Source organism: Sorex fumeus, unplaced genomic scaffold, assembly GCF_029834395.1.
Source record: "Sorex fumeus unplaced genomic scaffold, SorFum_2.1 ptg000047l, whole genome shotgun sequence".
In the NCBI taxonomy this organism is placed as follows: Eukaryota; Metazoa; Chordata; class Mammalia; order Eulipotyphla; family Soricidae; genus Sorex; species Sorex fumeus.
In genome coordinates, this window is record NW_026606104.1 from 38,258,964 (window position 1) to 38,276,682 (window position 17,719).

A 17,719-nucleotide genomic window follows, 5' to 3' on the forward strand; every position below is an offset into this window, starting at 1 on the left:
GGGGATAGGGGGCAGGGTGGGGGCGGGAGTGTTGGGGTGCGGGTGGTTGATCCTATAGCTCTGTGGGGTCAGACACAGGAATGCGATGACAGAGGTCCACTGGGACAGTCGGTCTTTATGGGTGTCCGGCACACACTGGGGCGCACCGTGATGCAAAGGGAGGGGGAGCCTGGGCTCTGGGGTCCACCAAGTTACAAATGGGTGGATTCCAGACTTTTTTCTCCCTCCCACACAGGGCAAGGCCCCCTGTCCCAGGGATTCGGTTTCCTCAGACAGAAAGCAGCCAACGTCACCCCCGCCTCGGAGATGAGGCCCCATCTGCAAGGGAGGGGAGGCACAGTTGGCTCATGGAAACGACTCAGTAAACAGAAGCTCTGACGGCTGCCTTGTTGCCTCAAAGGGTGGCGGACAGTGCTGGCCGTGTGTGACCGGCCCCCATCCTAACTGAGCCCATAACTGAGGTCAAAAAAATCACTGGGCACCAGCTCTGTGACACTCGTCTTAATCCTTGGAGTCGTTCCCCAAAATGGCATGGTTTTTCTCCCTTTCCAGGAGGAGGAGAGAGAGGCTTTGGGAAGCGAAGTGACTTCTCCAAGGTCACACGGGGGATCGGGGGACGTGTGGCTAGGCTAGGGCTTGGACTTACCTTATTCATGTCACCTGCCACACCCACCTCCCAAGGCTTGCCCCTTTCTCACACTCGAACCCTCCCATCCCTGATGCTCTTGTGGGCCTTGGAGGCAGCTTGGGGCGGCAGGGCAGGCCCTAGCACAGGCAGGCAGCTGAGGTGTGGGTGGGTTCCTAAGCCCGAGAGGCAACGCAGAGGTACCTACTTGTCCGGTACTGGACGCCCAGCGCTGCCAGGCTGATGAGCAGTCCTACTGCCAGAAAGGCCACCAGCACCACCAGCCGCTTCTCCACCGGGGTCCGTGTGGCCCAACATCGCTGGCCCGTCCGGGAGCTGCGGAAGTTCACCTGCAGGGAAGGAGGCAGGAGGGGTGGGGAGGGTGTGAGCCGAGAGCTCCCCTTCCCCAAGAGGAAGGGGCTCGGGGGCAGACCCAGGCCCCGAGGCGCCATCAGGGGGTGGTCCGGTTCCCACAGGCTCAGTCCTAATCCAGGAAAGGAACCACCGCCCGGCTCTGCAGCTTGAATTCGCTCCGAAACATCAGCGTTGAGTGGCTCTCAATCCAGCCAGAACTTGTGTTTTTTTGTGTCACCCGATCCGGGTGGAAGGGGAAAAAAATTTAAAAATAAAAAATAAAAAAGCCTGCTTTTCCCTGCTTCTCCAGCAAGGAGCTCACAAAAAGAACAGGATGTTTGGACTTGCAGGCCTCCGCTGAGCGGCCAGCTGGGCACTCCCCAGAGCCCTGGAGTCCACGGGGCCGGATGACGCAGCCACGGAGTCACGCCACAGCTTGGGGAACCCTTACGGTTCCACACGAGAGGAGGGATTCATCCTGACCCAGGAGCAGTTCCCGGCAGGAGGGAACTGAAGTGCACTGAGGAGACCCTGGCTGCTGTCTCACGCTGCTCAGTGGGCGGTGCCGGGCTCTGGGCCTGAGGGTGTCAATTCCGGAGCCCACAAGTGGGGCTTTGAGACCTGGGAGATGCCCAGGAGAAATAGCTTCACACAGGCAGGTCCTCAAAGGGAGGGAAACGGTCTGCAGCCTCGCAGTCTAGCTAAACAGGAAAGGAGGCACAATGAAAGGAAGGGGGGGGGGCACAGGTCAGAGGAGGGCCGTACCAGCCTTCAGCCCTCACACCTCAGGCCCTTGAGGGACGCACCAGTTCTGCCCCAAGAGGTGCTTCCTGCAAAACCCTGGGCCACGGCACAGAGCGTCTCCTTCTGGCTGGGTGTAGTTTGGTAACTTTTTAGTCGGGGACAATCAACCTCGGTATCAACCCAGGAGGAATGCAGGGAAAAATGAGGGCAAGACTCTGGCTCTTTACTGCTGCACGGCCCAGCGGGGAAGCAGAGAGGGAAGAGAGCACAGTTGGTGGTCAGGGTAGGCTTCCTGGAGGTGGGGAGACCCAGATGAGGTCTTGGAAAAATAAATAGGTGAGGGCCAGGTGAATGGGGGAAGGAAGAGGTGAGAGTGAAAAGGGGCAGAGACTGTAGGGCACTATCTATCAGTCAGGGGAAAGGACTCAGGATGCTTCTGCAGGATGGGAGTCCCACGTCTGCATGGGACCACTGGCCAAGGTGAAAGAATAAGGTTTAAAGGCGGCCAGGCAAGGAGGTGGCCAGACTGGTAGTGTGTAGGGGTTCCCAGGGAGGAGAGGGCGCCCCACGGTTGTCCTGCTGGGAGCCAGGCCACTGCTCTAGGGGCATCTCATGACCTTGAAGAGCTGCAGGGCGAGCACTGAGTGTCCTCATGCTCACCCGTGGGCACTTTCTGGACAGGAAGTGATAGAAATGTCTGTACCAGAGAAAGGGGGAAATCAAAGCAGGTTCTAAAACTGAGAGAAGGAACTTGGGCTGGGTGACATTTCCTCAGAGGTTGAGGAGGCTGGACACCAGGGCAACGGTGTCAGATTTGGGTAGTAGTGTTAGTGGTGGTGGGGGCGGGGGCGAGGGGTTTGCTGTCTGCTGAAATCCTGTCCGAAATCTTCCCAAAGCAAAAACCAGAGCGATAGTACGGAAATTAAGAGGCCTGCCTTGCATGCAGTCAATCCGCTGCATATCCTAGAACCCCAAAATTCCATTCCAAGCTCCCCATATGGTTCCCTAAACCCTGCCAGAAGTGATCCCTGAGGGCAGACACAGAAGTCCTGAATACTGCTGTATCCCCAAAACAAAACAAAAATTTTTTTTTTTTAAAAAAAAGGGAGATAATGGGTTGAGAAGCAGTGTGGATCTTGCCTTGATTTGGCTGGCCCAGGCTCAATTTCTGGCACCCTGAGCCTACCAGGAGGGTCCCCTGAGCACAGAGCCAGGAGTAAGTCCTGCACACCGCCGGGTGGGGCCCCAAATCAAAAACCAAAAATCAGCAGAGATTCAAGAAACAAGGGCCAGGGATATGTCTCAGGAGAGCAGCGTGCGCTTCCCTCTCTGAGGCCCAGGGTTTGACCCCTGGCATCACAAAACTAAGATCACAGGTCTCCCCTTTCCCCACCTCTTTGGTAGCTCCACCCCCCTCAGTCCCCCAATGTGAGAAACAGATCCTGACAGCTGCTGGCCTGACTGACATCAGGGCAGGGAAGGCAGAAGGCAGCCTGGTACCATAGATGCTGGCATGGCCACAGCCCTTGAAGGTTTCAGGGCACCCCTTCCCGTGACAGGTCTATCTGCCCTTCTTGGCTCCTGAGGGCTGCAGAGCACCAGCTGCCTGGGCAGGGTCCCTGGTGTGCACTCAGCCTCCCTGCTCTTCTGCCCCGGCCTCACCCTCTGCCTCCTGCTCTGGGCCTCTCAGTGCCTCCGTTATTACAGCTCAGCTCTAATGGGGGGGGGGGCTGGGCACCCCTCTGCCCAGTGCCGACTCAGGAAATTGAGGAGCATAGTGATTTGGGGGAAAAGGGAAGAAAAGCAGGAAGATGATGAAAGAAACAGGGAGGGAAGGGAAAGGAGTAGAGATGGCATCCGAGGCTCGAGTACTTGCCATGTGGGGCTGGCATCCTGGAGCTTCTGTGCTGCTGCTAACTGGGGTTAGTCTATGGCCACAATGTCCTGGAGAGGGGGTACCAGTACTGGCTCCGGGAGAGGCAGAGGAAGAGTGGCAGGGCGGAGAGAGAGAGGGGAGAACAGGGAGGAAACCTTCCTCTGCAGGACCCGTGGTTACAGCCCCAGGAGGCCACGCTGGCCTTAGAGTGGAAAGCTACACTGAGCGCCACTGGTGCTGGGCAAACAGAGTGCCCTTGCTGCCAGAGGGCATTAGAATCAGGTCAGGACTAGGTTAGAAGCCAGAGGTCAAGGCAGAAACAGCAAACAAAACTGGAAAATTGGCTTTGTAACCTTTGTCATGTTCTGCTCCCGACTGGCACTGCCTGGCTGGGGGTCTCTTGGTTTCCGGACAAGCCTGGTCCCAGAGGACAGACGGGTTGCTGAGGAATTCCCCCCTGGAGCAGGAGACGTCCGTCACCTCGGAGGCCCTGGCGGGGACTGTCCAGTTCTGGTGCCCGGATCTGGGTTAGGGCTTGGAGTCCCTTCTCCTCTCTGAGCCCCTTGTCCCGCCCGGTCTCCTTCTGAGGCTCATGGAGGGGGGAGGAGGAGGAGAGGGCTTCTCCCATTTCTAGTGGGAATGAGGGCATGCTGGTCACCAGAGACCAGGCTGCAGGGACTCGGAGGGCGGGATGGTCAGCAGCGGGGCCGCCCAGTCCCTCTCGGGAGAGGTAACCGGAAGCACCTGCTGCCAGTGAGCAGCATGACATCTCCGGAGTCGGTAGGGAGCAGCCACGGTTAACACCTGGTCCCCGGGAAGGTGTGCTATCCCAGGCGAGGCAGAGAGAGGATGAGACGGCAAGAAAAGGATGTCCCAGAAAGTCGGCGGGACAGGAGAGACAGAGTCAGAGCTGGAGGCACAGAAGGAGGGAGGGAGAGACCCAAGGAGCAGCCGGCCCAGAGGTTCCCAGGGTTCCCACAGCATAGGGAACAAAGCCCGGAGGAGGGATAAATATTCGGTTACAGAAGTGAGTGCTGAGCTCATCGACCAGAACAGGAACGAGTTCTGCAGGGGAGCACACAGCGCCCGGGGCCCAGGAAGACAAGCCAGCAGCAGAAGGGGGGTGGGTGGGGGGATCTTTAGAGGAAGCAGCAAGGCAGAGGCTTTTCCTGAACCACCACCATGTCCCCCACCATCTACGGAGTGAGGGGCATCAAGAAAGGAGCCAGCCTGGCTGAGCTGTGGCGGGGAGCCCGCCCCCTGCAGCTCGAGAGCCAGCCACCCCACGCGGGTGGGCAGGGTGACTGTTTTTCAGAGCAGATGGACCATGACAGCTCAGCTCAGCATGGCCCCCCAGTGCCGTGAGGCCGTGAAGTTGGGGAAGTGTCTCTGCTAGTCAAGTTTCCATAACAGACTTCTGGTGGCAGCTACTGGGACCAGAAAGCACGCCGGCCAGCACACCAGCCATCCCAACACACACACACACACACACACACACACACACACAACACACAACACACACACACACACACACACACCCTCTCTTCTTCACCGACTGAAAATGACTTAAAGTAATACCAGTGTTGTGTGCATGGACCGGAAAGAAACAATACCTGTGTGGGAGAGGGGGATGCCTCCGATTTTTAGTTGTTGTTTTTTGGGTTTTTTTTTTTTGAGGGAGGACATCATATCTGGCAGTGCTGGGGTGGGAGGGAACCATAAGGTGCCAGGAACCAAACCCAAGGATCCCAAATACAAAGCCCTTGAGCAATCTCTCCAGTCCACGGATCTCAACAGAAATCAAAGGCAAGTATTTAGAACAAGCACTTTCCAGATCTCTCTGTTTCCGGAAGGAACACCCAGCACCTGAAGGCACAGGGGCAAAGGGGCCAACCTGGGCGGTCGAAAGACTCAGCGAAATCAAAGTCATCTTTGATTTCACTGAGACCCGTGAGGCTCTCTGTCTGCCAGTCAGCCTCTGGGTCTCAGGTTCTCTGTTTTCTGTTTGTTTTGTGGCCAGACCCCGTGGGGCTCAGAGCTTACTCCTGGCTCTGCATTCATGTATCCAGGCAATGCTTGCGGGACCATATGTAGTGCAGGGAACTGAACCCAGGTTGGTCTTGTGCAAGGCAAGTGCTCTTTCTGCTGAACTCTCTCTTCAACCCAACACCGTTCTTTCTTTAAAAATTGGGGTTCCTGTTAATTAATCCACATCTCAGAGCTATTGTGAAGATTTAAGTGAAACAAATAAAGGGTTTCCAGAGTGCAGGGAAAGTGACTTGGGTTGTCATGGAAATTCTTATGGGAACTCACCAGGCGAGATGGCCCAGAGATGGTCCTTAAATATAGTGGCATTCCTTTCGCAAAACCTCCACTCTGCTTAGACAAGCTGCCTGACCTGTGTTAATGCCAGACCCGCGAAATAATGAGCTCTATTTCAGACGGATTAGATGGAAATAGCAAAGTCACACTTACAAACTAAACTGGGGTGCAGTTGGCTACCCTTATTAACCAAACCTTTTTCTTTCATTTGGGGTCACAACCAGTGATGCTCAGGAATACTCTGCACTCATAATTACTCCAGGCGGTGCTTTGGGGACCATATAGGATGCCAGGTATTGAACCCAGGTCAGCCATGTGCAAAGGCAAATGCCCTACCGGCTGTACTATCATTCCGGCCCTTTTAACCAAAACTTTTGAAATTCAACTAGGTGCTTCTAAAAATCAGTGTTTAAGAAAAAGGAACGTGGGGCTGGAGAGACAGCACAGCGGGTAGGGCGTTTGCCTTGCACGCGGCTGACCCAGGTTCGATTTCCAGCATCCCATATGGTCCCCTGAGCACCGCCAGGAGTAACTCCTGAGTTCAGAGCCAGGAGTAACCCCTGTGCATCTCCAGGTGTGACCCAAAAAGCAAAAAAAAAAAAAGGAACGCTGACACTGTTCATTCTTAATAGTGGCTTTATAATTTCTTCCCAAGTTGTGCTCAAGCTACAAGGCCTCTGGTGTGACTACAGTAGATTGAGAAAACTTTTTTTTGGGGGGGGGTAATGGGGGCTATTCCTGGCATTGTGCTCAGGATCACTCCCAGTAGAGCCTGGGGGACCATTTGGGATGCTGGGGATTAAACCTGGGTCGGCTACATATAATGCAAACGTCCTACCTGCTGTACTATTGCTCTGCTCCCCTAGGAAAACATTATGTTCTCAGACTATAAGTTGAAATTTTTAATTGGTGGCATGTTTGGGAAGTTTCTGACAAGAGAGGCAATGCTTATGTAGTGCCATTAAATAAAAATAAATAAATAAAAACAGGAGACAACTTGGTGTACTTACAGCCAGTTCAACTGTGGCTCAAAAATGTACACAAACAAAGGTGAAAAATTATAAGTGGTTACCTCTGCCTTTCCCCTACATCCCCTTTTGCAATCATTCAGGGGCTGAAGAGATAAGTAGAGCAGGGAGGGCGACTACCCTGTATGCAGCTGACTCAGGTTCGATTCTTGGCATCCCATGTGGTTCCCGAGCCTGCCAGGATGTGCTTGCCCTCCCTCAAAAAAATAAAGTTCAGACGCTATTCTCAGTGGCGCTGTGCTTGGAGGCACCATTTAGAGGATCATTCTGAGAATTGACCCAAGGCTTTCACAGGCATAGTACGTGCTCTAGTCTCTTGAAGAATTTCCCTGGCCACTATTTTCTTTAAACTTGATTTGGGGGGAGTGGGGCATACCCATTAGTACTCAAGGACCGTATCTGTCTCTGTGCTGAAAAGCCACTTGGCAGTGTTGTGGGGGCCCATATGTGGAGACCAAATTTAAACCAGAGTCACAGTCATGCCACAGATCAGGCAAGTGCCTTCACCTTTGTATTATCTCTCTGCCTCCCTTGATTCCTTTAATGACAACAAAAACGTCAAGTCTTGTATTGAAAAAAAAAAGCCTCAGTTATTAAAAACAAAAATAGAAAATTCTACTCCATAGCCCATGGGGTATGTAAGTTCTTGACTCTTACAAGAACAAGCACTGGCAAAGTCAATTCTCTGTGGAAGAAGTTATGTGTGTTCGAGGCACGCTAGTCTGGATACTCACAGAATGCCCACATCCTGAGGGCAACCTCTAGTTTTTAATCCTGCAGGAAAAAGTGGACAATAGATCCAGTTTGACGGTTTAGTGCAGGGGTGCCAGCCTCTCGCCCCAACCCACAGGAGAGGTGACCACAGGAATGTCTCTCACCACTGCATCATCCGGAACATGGCCATGGGGGCCCTTACCTCATAGGTTATGAAAACAACGGTCCCAGCAGGCCCTGCGCTAGGCAGCACATTCACTTTCTCTCATCCCCATTTTGCAGAGCCGAGAATGTGGTTTACAGAGATGAAGCATGCGGCCCGAAGTGATGGTACAGTGGGTAGGGCACTTGCTTTGCACACAGCTGACCCAGGTCCAATCCCTAGCATCCCATAGAGCCCCCCACCAAGCACCACTGGGAGTGATTCCTGAGTGCAGAGCCAGGAGTAACCCCTGAGCAACACGGGGATGGCTCAAAAACCCAAAAATTAAATAAAAAAAAATAAAGAGATGAAGCAGCCCACCCAAAGGGCAGGAGTGGAGTCTAACTCAAACCTAAACCCTAGTTTCACAGGCAGCCATGGTCTGGGGGATGAGGAGGGCTCACACACTCAGGGAGCAGGAACAGGCTGCTGGGGTGATGAAAACCACCACCCAGCATATTATTTTGTTGTAAATTCTGAACTGCTTTTGTGCTGATATATTTAGAACCTCCCCGTGAAAGACGAGACTGAAAAAGAGTGCTGATTAGATTGTTTTGATTTGTAAAGGGAGGGGAGGGGAGTGCCTGCCACAGGAATCTAATTTCCTGCTGGATTTAGCATCTTCAGAAGGGTCTCCAGGCAGGAAAATGGCCCTGGACAGACTAGGGTTGGCTTCTTACTCCTAGCATTCCCTATGACCCAAGGCAAATGGTTTCCCTTTCGGAGCCTCAGTTTCCTCATCTGTAAACCCGCACTATATGTTTCGGATCATACTATATGTTTATGATCCTGAACATTGGTCGGGCTGATATGGGAAATGAAGTCAAACCAATGGGGCAGAACATTAGGAATCATGAGCTCGGTCTTGGGGGGGGACCCCATCAAGGATGTCTCCCTTTCTGAGTACAAGTATTCCCTCTTGAAGAGGGCACTTCAGGTGGGCTGGGCCTGGTAGCCAGGGTTTCCATCTTCCTTAAGTTTGCCTTCTGTGTTAGATAGGGTTTGGTCTTGATGCACTGGGTGGTCCCAAGACTCTCCCCAGTGCTTCTTTTGGTCAACCTAACTGAAGTCCTTCTGGATGGAGGTGCCCAGACCACAGCCACATGCATGGGTCCCTCACATTTCCAGTTTGCTCCTGACTGCCAACCTGGAAGGGGGACCAAACTTAACCAGGGCTATAACTAAGGCAAGAAGAACAGAAGCAGGGAGGCACCGGTTCTGCTTCGAGACAGGCGAAGTGAGCACCATGGCAGAGCTGGGAGATGAGAAACGCTGAAAAGGGGCAAGGCAGGAGAGAGAGAGGTGGAGGATGGGTTGTGAGCGCTGGCCCCAGGAAATTCAGGTATGGGAGAAAGAGGAAGAACCAGGTAACACCTACCAGATAGGGTGACCAGCCTACTGGGTTTGCCTGGGAGGGACTGCGTGGGGGGTTGTGTGTGGGGGGGTGTCAGGCACACAGGATCTTCCCCAGGGAAAAAAAAAAACGAGGCGGCTTTTAGGCTCGGCGGGTAATGCGCTGGGAGATGCGGGGATCTGGCCTCTGATTCGGCGCGCCCACGTGCCCTGGGCTGTGGCCCCATCAACAGGTGGTCGGAAGGCTTTGGGGATGGGCTTAGGGGAGGCCACTGGGGGGAGCTCAGCGCGTCAAGGCTGTCCCCAGCCCCAGCAGGGGCGGAACGCCCTCGCCTTGGCCCTCTCCCTCCCTCGGGGGCGGACGGCTGGGGGTGCGGGGGAGGGGGCGCGCGCATGCTCAGCGGGCTGGGCCCCTCCGGGGCGGGCCGGGGGCGCGCCCCAGCCGGGCCGGCGCTTTACCTGCAGGCCGTTCGGGTAGCCGTCCCCCTCGGAGAGCGAGTCCACCAGGTCCTCCTCGTCCAGCGTGGCGCGCTTGTAGGTCGACATCTGCAAAGCCAAGTGCAACACAGACTCTCTCAGCGCCTCCATGGCTCCGGCGCCCGAATGGGGAGAATGGGGAAGCGGCCCCGGCGCCGCCGCCGCCGCCGCCGCCACCGCGCCCCGCCCCGCCGGCCGGCCGGGACACCGCGCCTGGCCCACGCGCCCGCGGAGGCTGGGGGACGGGGTCCCGCCTCCCTCCGGCCCCCTCCCCGCCCCCTCGGCGCTTATGCAACGCCGCGCCTCACCCCCAGCGCCCCCGGCCAGGCGGCCCAAGGGTGCGGGGGCCACCCGCTCCCCACGCTGCGCCCTGCGACGACGTCAGGGACCCCGCTGCCAACGCAAGTGAGACAGTGAGACGCGGGCCCCGCTGGGCTCGGGGATAAGGGGTAGGGTGGGGGGCGCAGGCGGGCGCCGGAGCGGAGACTCCTGCGCCCCAAGGGGCGACCCTAAGGTCCCAGGAACCCAGAGCACCCCTCCCATCCCACGTCACTGGGAAGCCCCACCCCACCCCCTGCTCCCCAAGACCAACCCCAAGAAGGCAGGAAGAGCCCAGGATGCGGGCACTCAGCCTAAGAACTCAAGTCCCCTCCAGTAAGGGGGTCCCTGGAAGCAGATGCAAAGAGACTTGTGTTGTATTACGGTGCCCTTAGTTGGCCCTGAGTTGCATGGAGGTGTGTGTGTGTGTGGGGGGGGGGGGGGTCTCCCTGCTCATTTCCCTGGAGCCCAGGGGCATTAGCCAAAGTTCAAGAATGAGTTTCAGAAAATTCCTGAGCACCTCCTCACCTAGAATGGAAAGCGCGGTGGGTATGCAGTTGGGTGTCAGAGGAGATCCCAGCGTATCTCCATGCTTAAAGGCAACAGCATAAGCTTGGGGCTAACCAAACCCGAGGCCTAGTGCACTCTCAGCCCCTCAAGCACCCATTCCCTACCCAGCCCCCTGGACGCTGGGCCATGAGAGGGTGGGCTGTCACCCAGGGTGGGGGCTGTCAGCTGGAGGGGTGCTTCTTTAGGGGGCGGGGCAGTTTCAGAGATGCTCAGGGGTTACTCCTGGCTCTGCACTCAGGAATCACTCCTGGTTCAGGCCACCATATGGGATGCCGGGGGTATAACCCCGGGTTGGCAGTGTGCAAGGCACATGTCTCACCGGCTGTACTATTGCTCTGGTCCCTAGAAGGGGTCTTCCACCCAGGACCCCAACCCTCAGTGCAAAATTTCCTCACAGGATCCTCCACCTCTAGTGAGCCCAGAAACGCCGTGTGTGTATGCATTTGTTCATATCTGCAAAGTACAGTCCTGCAGCTGGAAGGCACTTGCTCTCCATGCAGCTGACACTGAGCACAGAGCCAAGGAGTAAGCCCTGAGCACACCACCCCCCCCACACACACACACACAAAGAGCCGAACCCAAGTACACTTCTGCTCATTCTCCGGGTTCCCACAGTCACATGTGTGCAGGGACAGGCATCCTGGGGCGAGTGCCCAGTCACCGCCACAGCCAGTGCTCCTGATGGTTCCGACTTCGCAGGCCTGCCCTCGGCCAGCCCTTCAGAGCCTTTCCAAAGCAATCCCGACTTGACCCTCCAGGCCCAAGACCCCTGAAGGTACCGTCACTATGCTAGCCACCAACCGCCCCAGCCTCATCTAATGCTGCTCCCATATCTTATCCCTCACTCCTCGGGCCTGCCAAGTTTCCTCTTTCTGTGTCTTTCTCCATTCCATGTAGGGGATCGAACTCAGGGCCTAAGACCTGCAAGGCAGGTGCTCCACCACTGAGCCATATTCCCCCTGACCTACCAAGTTCTCCCGTTCCCCAAGACCTTGGTAGCTGTTGTTTCCTTTATCTGGAACATTCTTCCTCATGGTTCAGATCTCGGCTTAATTGTCACCTTAAATGTCCTGACTGCCTTCGGTGGTGACCCCTCAAATTTTCTAGTATAGCACAGTTCCCCCCACCCCTATACAGTTTTTACTAAGTTGGTGATTTGTTCTGATTTTAGTTTTAGGTCTGCCCCTCCCCAGAATAACAATCTGTTATCAGGGTCGGGCCCCTATCTGGGACAAAGAGCCCAAAGTCTGCCCCATCCTGCAGGTGCCCCCAGACCCTCCATGGCCTGGTGGCATAGTGGAGGGGAGCAGCAGTGACCCTGGGCCACAGTCCCGTCCTCTAAGCAGAGCACTTCACCGTCCGAGGACCAAAGGGGTGCATATAAGGAGCACAGGTCCTGAGGTAGGGGAGAAGGTGAATTCTGGGGTGCTTAGTCTCATACCCGCTGAGCCAGACAGAGCCCCAGACACATCACCTCATGCTGGGTGACCTGCTGCGCTTTTTCTGAAACCAGTAGGACCACTTGCTTACGGTAAGGAAGAAGGGGTGCCCCCAGAGGAAGACATCTGAAACCCAAGTTTCACTCAGCAGACATCCCCAGGCCGGGGGCACACACACAGGGAGGTGAGAGGCAGTCGCCTTTGTTCTCTTCCACCCAGCGTTGTCTGCCACCCTGGACAGCCCCGCGCCTGGCCCCTCTGACAGTGCCGGAAACAGGCCTGGGGGAGTATGGAGACCGAGGGCCGGAGAGCCACGGCTTCCCTCCCCTCCGTCTCATTTCAGACACTGCCCCCCTTTCCTGGGAAGTTTACCTCTCCACCCTCCCCAGGCACAAGGTAGATCTGTGTTCCCACCTAGTCCCCACATGAGAAGACCCTGAAGGCTGGGGGGTGTGGCGTTTCCCAGAGCCAACAAATCAAGTGTGAAGGTGAGAGGGACGAGGAAGGTGGAAGCCCCCTTGAGGGGCCAAGGCCAGCCTGCCCAGGCCTACACGGGAATATCCGGGTCTCTGCGGGAATATCCCAGCCTATGCGGGAATATCCCGACCTGTGAGGGAATATCCCGGCCTACCCTTGAGTACCCTGGCCTACCCCAGCCTATTCCGGCCTATCCCAGCCTACGCTAGCCTACCCCGGTCCACCAAGCCAGCCACTCACAGACTGTCCCAGCAAAAAGCTGCAGAGATGAAAGCAGATTATTTTTTGGCACAGGGAGGGTGAGGAGTTCTCCCCAGAGGCCTGTCTCCAGCCCAGGAGTGACAGTGAGCCCACCCCATCCAGGGCCGGCTCGGCCAGCTGGGCTCAACCATCCCCTGAGGCCTCTGGCAGCCTAATCTCTGCACCAGCCTCCTAGGCAAGATTCCCATCAGCCCGCTGAACCCCCTCTCAGCAGGTCTCATTTCTAGTTTATGTTCTAGAGTCACATCCAGCAGTCCTAGGGGGGGTTACTCCCAGCTCTGTGCTTGGGAGTCGCTCCTGACAGTGCTCAGGGGACCATGTGGTGCCAAGGATAACATGCCAGCCTCCCACAGCGGGTACCTTTGAGGCATCACTGCGGCCCATCCAGGCCAAACAGCTACTAACAGACACTTGGCTGAACATCCCTGCCGAGGAGACTGGAGACCAACAAGGAAGCAGGACAAACCTCCCGGGTCCTCCAGGGGAAGCCAAGCCAACCTGGTCTACAGGCGTGGCAGGTCAAGCTGCTCTCCAGGGGGGACAGCACCGTCAGTCTGGGGGAACCTGAGCTGACAGGGCGGTGAGCACTTAGGCTCCCTAATTGCCTCATTTGTGGTTGTGGGTGCCACACCCTGCGTGGAGAGCGCCAGGGAAAGGGGAAGAACAACCACTGCTTTGTGGGGAGTCCCTGCCTTGACTGGCACATGTAAGCCTGCAGTCAGGGAGGAGGGCGGGGCGGGAGCCACCCCTGCTGCCCAGCCCTGGCAAGTCCACCCTGGGGCCACGGGTGAGCGGGGAGCTGGGGCCAGTGCGGCTGCGTTGCAGGTGACGCCAGCACCGGCAGGGTCCCGTCCACCCTGACTGTGCTAGTCACGTCAATGGCATTCCCAGTGGGTCCATACATAGGCCCAGGCTCTTCCCAGAATCGGGAGCACATCAGAAGCAGGAACAAGCAGGCTGGGAGTGACACTCTGGGCTGCTGCTCAGAAGTGGTGTCAGGGCTTTTTCCAAGCCTCCGCTCCTCAGGGGTGCAGCCCCTTGTGGCCCAGAGAGGCTCCCTTCAGCTGCTGCGTCCAAGCTCAGGAAGTAGTAGCTGGGATCCGTGACTTCTTCCCACGTCATCTAATAGTGGCTCTCACAGACGTGATGCCAAATGCTGGTTCTAACAGACACGGCACTCAGGGCGTGTAGCGCGCTCTGGAGCCAAACCTCAGGTCAGATCTCCATGCTTTTCCAACTATGCGACCTCGGGCCCGTGACTCAGCCCCTCAGGACCTCAGCTGTTTCATCAATAAAACGGGGATGATGACAATAGTACTTTCCTCATAGCATAACTGTTACCTAAATGAGTAATAAAGCGCTTACAACACTGCTGGGCACATGACAAGTGTCATTTAAGTGTTCGCTGTTACTATTTGCATCATAATTATTACTTATAAAATGTGATGGTGCCCGAGGGACGCTCAAAGGACCGAGCGTCTGCCTGGCATGCGGGACGCTGGATTAGATCCCTTGCTCTGCATGGTCACTTGAGCATCGAGTCAGAAGCAGACTTTGAGCAATGCTGGATGTGGCCCTCAAACCAAAAAAAAAAAAAAAACAAACACCAACCCCCCTCCCCCAAAGTAAAATAAAAATTGTGGCTGCTTGATCTAAGAAATTTATTAAGACAATTATGGGCAAGATAGTAAAAATAGGGCCATTCCGCTAAAAGACGATGCCCGTGACCTCTGTTACTCTGATTACATCACCCTTTATATTGCTCAATGCCCTTCACATGAGAAATTCCCGCGTGAGTCATTTCTCTTTAAATTTACTACAAGGGTCTGAGAGATAGTTCAGCACGCTGAGTGCAGTCTTTGCATGTGGGAGGCCGGGTTCAATGCCTGGTGCTGCATATGGTCCCCAGGGCCCTACAGGGTGTAACCCCTAAGCAACAAGCTGGGAGTTGCTCCTGAGTGCCACTGGCATGGCCTGAAAACCGGGGGGAGAAACAAAAAAAAGACCAGTGCTGATAGGTAATAGAGGAAACTGGTGTGAGCTGTATAGGAACTATGTGCTATCTTCTTGGGAATTCTACAAATCCAAAATTGTTCTAAAATAAGATACTTTCTTTTAAAATGAAAAAGATGACTGCCTTCCAGAGAAGTCACTGACCTTGACTCAGCCTAGCACCATCGGCTCTCGAGGTTCTTTGTCACCCTGATATTATCTGGGTCTCATAAAAAACCTATGGAAGAAGCCCTGGGAATCCCCATTTTACAGATGGAGAGATGAGGGCTACAGGAACAAGGCTAGTTAATGGCAGGCAGCATGGGGGCTCAAGCCCAGATATTCCTGACCTCGCAAAGCTCTGACTTCTTTCCGTGAGCCACCTCCCTGGGGTGTCAACCTCCCAATACTTCTTTTCTTTTCTTTTTTACTTTTTTAATGTCTTTTTATTTTTATTAGTGAAACACCATGAGGTAAAGGTAAAGGTAAAGGCCCTCCCGTTGATCGTCGATTTGCTCGAGCGGGCCCAGTAACGTCTCCACTGGAGACTTTGTTGTTACTGTGTTTGGCATATCGAATACTCTCGGTAGCTTGCCGGGCTCTCCGAGAGGGGCGGAGGAATCGAACCTGGGTCGGCCATGTTGGCCGCTTGTAAGGCAAACGCCCTACCGCTGTGCTATCGCTCCAGCCCAAGGTAAAGGCCCTCCCGTTGATCGTCGATTTGCTCGAGTGGGCCCAGTAACGTCTCCATTGGAGACTTTGTTGTTACTGTGTCTGGCATATCGAATACTCTCGGTAGCTTGCCGGGCTCTCCGAGAGGGGCGGAGGAATCGAACTCGGGTCGGCCATGTTGGCCGCGTGTAAGGCGAACGCCCTACCGCTGTGCTATCGCTCCAGCCCCGAGGTAGACTTACAAATTTTTGTGCTTGGGTTTCAGTTATACAATGATGGAGTACCCATCCCTCCACCAGTGCCCATTCTCCACCATCACTGATCCCAGTATCCCACCCCCCCCCCCCCCCGCCCGTGGCAGGGCATTCCCTTTTGTTCTCTCCTTTTGGGTGCTATGGTTTGCAAAGGAGGCATTGAGCCCCTAATACTTCTTTTGGAGCTTTCTGGCTGCCTCTCTTGAGAGGTACGAAAGGTGCCGGGCGGGGGGGGGGGGGGTAGGAACTGGGGTTGTGGGTGAGAGACCTCTCTCTGTTCTCCCCGGGGCTCAGATGGAGCTAGAGGCCCATCATAGAGTGGCAGAAGCAGGGCAGGAGGTAGGAGTGCAGGGGAGACCCCGAGGGGAGTCTAGGGGGAATGGAAGGTCAGAGGCTGGGTGCATGTGGGAGGTCGGAGCTGCAGGCCCGCCAGCCCAGGACCTGACCAACCCGCTCGGGACCAGAGTCCCAGGCCGGATTCCCCAATCTGTTGGCCGCGGGAGATGCGCCCACACACGCCAGGAGCTGAAAAACACTCACTTGGCGTTGACTCACCCAGCCTCGGGGCCCGGGGAGGCTCTGCCCGCCTCACCTCGTCCTGCCAACCCACTGTCTGAGCGCCCACACGGAGCCCCACACCTGGCGCACCCCTCCCCCACACCCTGACTCATCCGCAGACCCAGCGATGGCCACACCCTTCAGCACCTCGCAGGGTGCCCACCCCGCAGCCACCGTCTGTCACCTGGGTTCCCTCCATCCAGGCCCCCTCGGCCCCTGGAAGCTGGCCCTGGCTGATTCCACTCCCAGTCTCCCGGCCACCCACCGCAGCTCTCCCCATCTCTCATCCCGGGGGGATTCCCAGCAGACCCTTCTCACCTCCGTGAGAGGATCCCGTGAGGCTTCTCACACACTCTCTGATTGGCACAGGAAAGCGTGCGCCTTGGCCTGGCTTCCCATCGCCCTGGGATGGGCTTCCTGGACCCTCTCCCATCTCGTTTCTCACCACACCTCCCTCACACACAAGCCACAGGCGAACACGTACCACAGATTCCCCTAAATACACCGTGCTTCCTGCCTCCAGGACTCTGAGGCTTTTCTCCCCCCTCCTCTGGCTAACCCCTCAGCTCAGATGTATCCTCCCCCAGATGTATCTTTGTGGATTCACTGGACCCTTCCCCCATGCTGCGCCGCAGACCCCTTGCATAGCCTCCAAGCGGCTTATGCCAACAATGGGTGGCCGCCAAGTGCCGCAAGGTGGCCTCAACAAAGGCATTTCATGCTGTAGTTTTCTCATCGGGGGAGACGGCAAGAGCTCCTCCTTCCTCAGAACTCTGGACGTGTTAAAACAAAGGGAGACCCACATGTTCAGCCCAGCACCCTGCAGAGAAACAGCAGTGGGAACACGTGCGTGTGGAAAGGGCCGCGGCTCTTTCTGTCGTACAGAGAGTGATGGAGATGGGGAGGAAAGGGCCCAGAAGGCCCTATGCCATGTCAGGTGCGGGGCACATACTGGCACATAGGAATTTCCTCACCTCTTCCCCTTTGCACAGTGTAAAACATCTGTGAGACAGAGAGTGGCTGTAGCGTTCCCAAAGTCAGACATCTGCTCAGCAATAAAGCTGGAAATGGGGTGGAGAGAGAGAGCACAGCGGGAAAGAGCCTTTACCTTGCATGCGGCCAACCTGGGTTCAATTCCTGGCATCCCATATGGTCTCCCAGAGCACCACCAGAACTAATTTCTGAGCACAGAGCCAGAAGAGCACTGTCTGCTGTGGCCCCCAAACAAAAGAAAAGCTGGGACTGGAAGTTGGGTCTGTATACCCCTGCCCACACAAAGTTCATGGTTTTGCTATTATAAAAAATCGAGATAGTGACCCGTCCCCACATGCTCCATCCTTACCGTCCCCGGTTTCACCAGCTTCAAGGGGCTGAGTTATCCGCACTAACCATCTCTGAGCACCAAGTTCAGGACCGACCAGAAACCTGCAGCGGCCCTCAGGTGTATGGGACGGGACAACCAGGCTGCTGAGATCCCGCGTGT

General features: G+C 55.9%; 1 protein-coding gene across 2 annotated transcripts in view; it reads right to left on the minus strand.

Moving 5' to 3' along the window:
• Positions 1–17,719, minus strand: part of ECE1 (endothelin converting enzyme 1) — a 110,412-nt gene that overhangs the window by 42,269 nt on the left and 50,424 nt on the right. The window contains exons 2-3 of one of the 2 annotated variants that reach the window (XM_056123310.1): positions 9,678–9,764; positions 830–975 (exon numbers count right to left, since the gene is read on the minus strand). In XM_056123310.1, coding sequence (XP_055979285.1) covers positions 830–975; positions 9,678–9,764 — 233 coding nt within the window. Of the gene's footprint in view, positions 1–829; positions 976–9,677; positions 9,807–17,719 lie in introns of those variants that run through there. The other variant, XM_056123309.1, reaches the window with a different exon arrangement.